Source organism: Nanorana parkeri, unplaced genomic scaffold, assembly GCF_000935625.1.
Source record: "Nanorana parkeri isolate BGI_ZX_2015 unplaced genomic scaffold, ASM93562v1 scaffold3337, whole genome shotgun sequence".
Classification (NCBI taxonomy): domain Eukaryota; kingdom Metazoa; phylum Chordata; class Amphibia; order Anura; family Dicroglossidae; genus Nanorana; species Nanorana parkeri.
In genome coordinates, this window is record NW_017309605.1 from 3,151 (window position 1) to 8,445 (window position 5,295).

The 5,295-nt window shown below is 48.5% G+C and overlaps 1 protein-coding gene across 1 annotated transcript in view; it reads left to right on the forward strand.

Moving 5' to 3' along the window:
- Positions 1–4,045: 4,045 nt before the first annotated feature.
- LMLN (leishmanolysin like peptidase) overlaps positions 4,046–5,295 on the forward strand; it is a 27,397-nt gene continuing 26,147 nt past the window's right edge. The window contains exons 1-2 of the mRNA XM_018574891.1: positions 4,046–4,196; positions 5,083–5,180. Of these exons, the coding sequence (XP_018430393.1) occupies positions 4,083–4,196; positions 5,083–5,180 (212 nt within the window). The 5' untranslated portion in view covers positions 4,046–4,082. The remainder of the gene's footprint in view (positions 4,197–5,082; positions 5,181–5,295) is intronic.

The window sequence follows — 5,295 nt, forward strand, 5'->3', positions numbered from 1 at the left end:
CATTGTATTCTCTGATGAACTCTTTGCACAACATTTTGTATCACAAAGTGAATGTTAGGCTTTCAATAAACCTAGAATTGTTCAGTGACACCGTGTCCTGTATTGCGTTCATGTCTGTATGGCCGGAGGATGACCCAGACCAGTGATGGAGAAGCCCGAGTGTCCAAACTGCGACGCAAAATCACATTTATTTATCTCAAAGTGCCATCACCCAAAATCAGATTAGTATTGTGTTTTAATGCGAGGTTTAAAAAACGTCCAGCATCACCGCCTCACACCGCAACACAGGGAAACGCACATATTCAACCATTTACACACTCACAGATACAAACACACATACATATCACAGGCACACATATCACACACACACACATCACACACACACACACATATCACACACACATATCACACACACACATATCACACACACACACACACACACATATCACACACACATATCACACACACATATCACACACACACACATATCACACACACACACATATCACACACACACACACATATCACACACACACGCACACACATATCACACACACACGCACACACATATCACACACACACACATATCACACACACACACACACATATCACACACACACGCACACACATATCACACACACATACATATCACATACATATCCCATCACACACACATACATATCACATCACACACACACATATCACACACACATACATATCACACACTCACATCATACACACACACATATCACACACTCACATCACACACACACACATATCACATCACACACACACATATCACACACACACACATATCACACACACATACATATCACATCACACACACACACCTATATCACATCACACACATATCACACACTCACATCACACACACACACATATCACATCACATACACACATATCACACACTCACATCATACACACACATATATCACATCACACACACACATATCACTGGCACACATATCACACACACACACATATCACAGGCACACATATCACACACATACATCACACACACATATCACATCACACACACATATCACATCACACATATCACACATCACATCACACACACATATCACAGGCACACATCACACACACACATCACACACACACACACACACATCACAGGCACACATCACACACACACATCACACACACACACACATATATATCACACACTCACATCACACACACACATATAACACACACATACCACATCACACACATATCACATCACACACACACATCACACACACACACACATATATATCACACACTCACATCACACACACACATATATCACACACATATCACATCACACACATATCACATCACACACACACATATCACATCACACATATCACACACACATATCACAGGCACACACATATATCACACACTCACATCACACACACACATATATCACACACACACATATATCACACACACACATCACACACTCACATATATTACACACTCACATCGCACACACACATATCACATCACACACACATATCACAGGCACACATATCACAGACACACATATCACACACACATATCACAGGCACACATACCACACACACACACATATCACAGGCACACACACACATATCACAGGCACACATATCACAGGCACACATACCACACACACACACATATCACAGGCACACATATCACACACACACACATATCACAGGCACACATATCACACACATATATCACCCACTCACATATATCTAGGGCTGCAACAACTAATCGACATAATCGATTATAATCGATTATTGAAAAAGTTGTCAACTTTTTCAATAATCGATTAATCGGCTTCCGATCAGTTGGTCCCATTCATGACTCCACACACGCTGCGCGCCGCACCTCCTCCCCACCTCACTCGCCGCTGCCAGACCCGCCAGCATCCACGCTCTTCACGCCGCACCTCCTCCCCGTCTCACACTCACAAACTAGTAGTCCATCACTGGAGCCATTTTTTAAAATGTATTTTATTGTTTATCCGATTAACCGATTAATCGAACTTAATAATCGGCTAACTAATCGATTTTGAAAATAATCGTTAGCTGCAGCTCTACATATATCACCCACTCACGTCACATACACACATATATCACACACTCACATCACACACTCACATATATCACACACTCACATCACACACACACATCACACACACATATCACACACACACATATCACACACACATCACAGTGTTCCTCGTCTGTTTTAGTGAAGTTCTTCTGTAAATAAAAATGGAAGTTTCATTGTATAAATCTGATCTACATGCATTATGTTATACATTACACCAGGGGCGTCCCGAGGTTGGGTGACACTCAGAGCGGTAACCGAGTGTCACCCGTGGTGGCGTCACCACGCGCGGCAGTATTCCGATACCTGACGGCGGCCATCTTGGTGATGGACGCCGGCAGAGAGAGGAAGGGGACAGTCACCCGGCGGGATGAGGTACGCCGCCGGGTCCCCTCCTCTCACTCCTGATACTGTCGGGCGTTCGGTCCGTGACCGAGCGCCCGACTTTTCAGAGTGAAGTGACACCCAGGTGCGGGCCGCACCCCCCTTGTGACGCCACTGCATTACATAGTTACATATCATTTTGGGTTGAATAAAGACACAAGTCCAACCCATATAAGTCCGCGCATCATCTCTTTCTTAGGAGTACCTGTACCCCCGGATATTACGGTCCCTCAAGAAATCATCCAAGAGTTTCTTGAACAAATCTACACTCTTGGCTGAGATGACGGCCTGTGGCAGTGAGTTCCAGACTCCTACCGCTCTTACCGTGAAGAACCCTCTTCGCCCCTTGTGCTGGAATTTGTTTTCCACTAATTTTCGGTGGTGGCCTCTAGTCTTTGTAACTGAGTTAATCTTAAAGAGTTTGTTACCAATGTTGCTGTCACCATTGAACATTTTGTACTTGAAAATCATATCCCCCCGTAATCTCCTCACCTCCAGCGTGTTACACACTTTACACACCCCTGACCCCTGCACTCTACACTCTCTGCTGTACATTAAACACCCCTGCACTCTGTCAGCTGTGCTGTAGGTTACATACTCCTGCTGACGGTGTTCATTGGCTCAGCAGCTGCTGGTTGCTCAGTCTGTTCTGGTGAAGTTCTTCTAGAAGGTGTCCGCTCTCTGTCTATAGAAATGGAAGTTTCATTGTATAGATCTGAACCTTTGTGCCGAGGTTTATGTGTGTCCTGGAGGCTGACCCCTCAGTACAACTCACAACGCTTCTCTCCCCCTACAAGGGAACGGATGCAGAAGCAGCTCAGAAGGTCACCTGTAGGTCAAGAGAAGGTCAGAAGCTCACCTATAGGTCAAGAGGAGATCATAAGGTAACCTGCAGGTCATAAGGTAACCTGTAGTTCAAAAGGTCATCTGCAGGTCAGGAGGCGTTTGAATAATGTCACAAGGGTCACAGAGAAGCGCATTGCACCATAAATCATATACAGCCCGGATGGGAGATTTGTGGGGCCCCTAGTCTCTGTAAAAGGGCATTTGTTGGGGCCCCTCATTGGTCTCTGTGAGGTGGGATCAGTAGTACCCTTCTGGGGCTCTGTAATTGGGGATTAGTAGGGGCCCCTGACTTCTCTTTTTATTATGAAATGTTGGGGGACATGGCTGATAATTAGGGTGTCACAGACACCGGAAGTGGGGGGACACTGAATTAACACCCAGGAACTCATCCTCCCCCACCCCATATGCTTTGTATAGTGGGGCCCACACAGAACGGTGAATGTAGCCGGTGGAACAAAATTCGAGACAACACCGGTGGTGGTGTCAGTGGAGTTCCCCTTCAGCAGAACAACCACACACCGACCCAACCTGCTCACTCCGGGCACCCTAGGCTCAGGCAATATGGCGGAAGAGGCGGGCCATTGTGCTCAGAGCTCCGGAAAAATGGCGGAGGAGGCGGATCAATGTCCTCAGAGCTCGGTCCTTGCTATCACGTGGTGCGGAAGCGGCTCCTGAGCTTAGAGGTGTGACGTCACGTTGCCGGGGTGACAGCGGTCAGATGGATAAAGATGGCGGCTCAGGGCGGGGGGTCTCTGCTCGCTATGGGGGCCCTGCTCGTCCTGGCCTGCCAATCACCGGCCACCACCATCAACTGCCGACACCGAGCACCGGGGCCTGAGGAGGTGAGGAGTCACACTGAGGTCATGTACCACACTGACATATATTGACCACACTGTGTGTACACCGAGCACTGACATCATGTGACCCACTGTGTGTACACCGAGCACTGACATCATGTGACCCACTGTGTGTACACCGAGCACCGGCGTCATGCGACCCACTGTGTATACGCCGAGCACCGGCGTCATGCGACCCACTGTATACGCTGAGCACTGACGTCATGAGACCCGCTGTATACGCTGAGCACTGACGTCATGAGACCCACTGTATACGCTGAGCACCGGCGTCATCTGACCCACTGTGTATACGATGTCTGTACACCGAGCACTGACATCAGGTGACCCACTGTGTGTACACCGAGCACTGACATCATGTGACCCACTGTGTGTACACCGAGCACCGGCGTCATGCGACCCACTGTGTATACGCCGAGCACCGGCGTCATGCGACCCACTGTATAAGCTGAGCACTGACGTCATGAGACCCGCTGTATACGCTGAGCACTGACGTCATGAGACCCACTGTATACGCTGAGCACCGGCGTCATCTGACCCACTGTGTATACGCTGAGCACCGGCGTCATCTGACCCACTGTGTATACGCTGAGCACCGGCGTCATCTGACCCACTGTGTATACGCTGAGCACCGGCGTCATCTGACCCACTGTGTATACGCTGAGCACCGAAGTCATGTGACGCACTGTGTATACGCTGAGCACCGAAGTCATGTGACGCACTGTGTATACGCTGAGCACCGCCGTCATGTGACCCACAAATGTAGGATGACTCCCTCCATACATGACCCGGCACCACATCGATCCTCCCCACTGACTGCAGACTATCATGGAGCGCTGCGTGCCGCCATCACACGTCTGTTCTTCTATAACAGGTCATATACCAAGTCCACCAGAGGACCAATCACGTCTGGAAGCGGCACACCGAGCAACAGCTGAGGGTGAAGATCCAATACGACGTCAGTATAGAAAAGTGAGTACATCCATCACATGGCTCCGACATATACCACAGCGCTGTACAGAGGACACTGAGCCGGTCACATCAGTCTCTGTATAGAGGAGCTTACACTCTAATGTCCCCTCCCCCC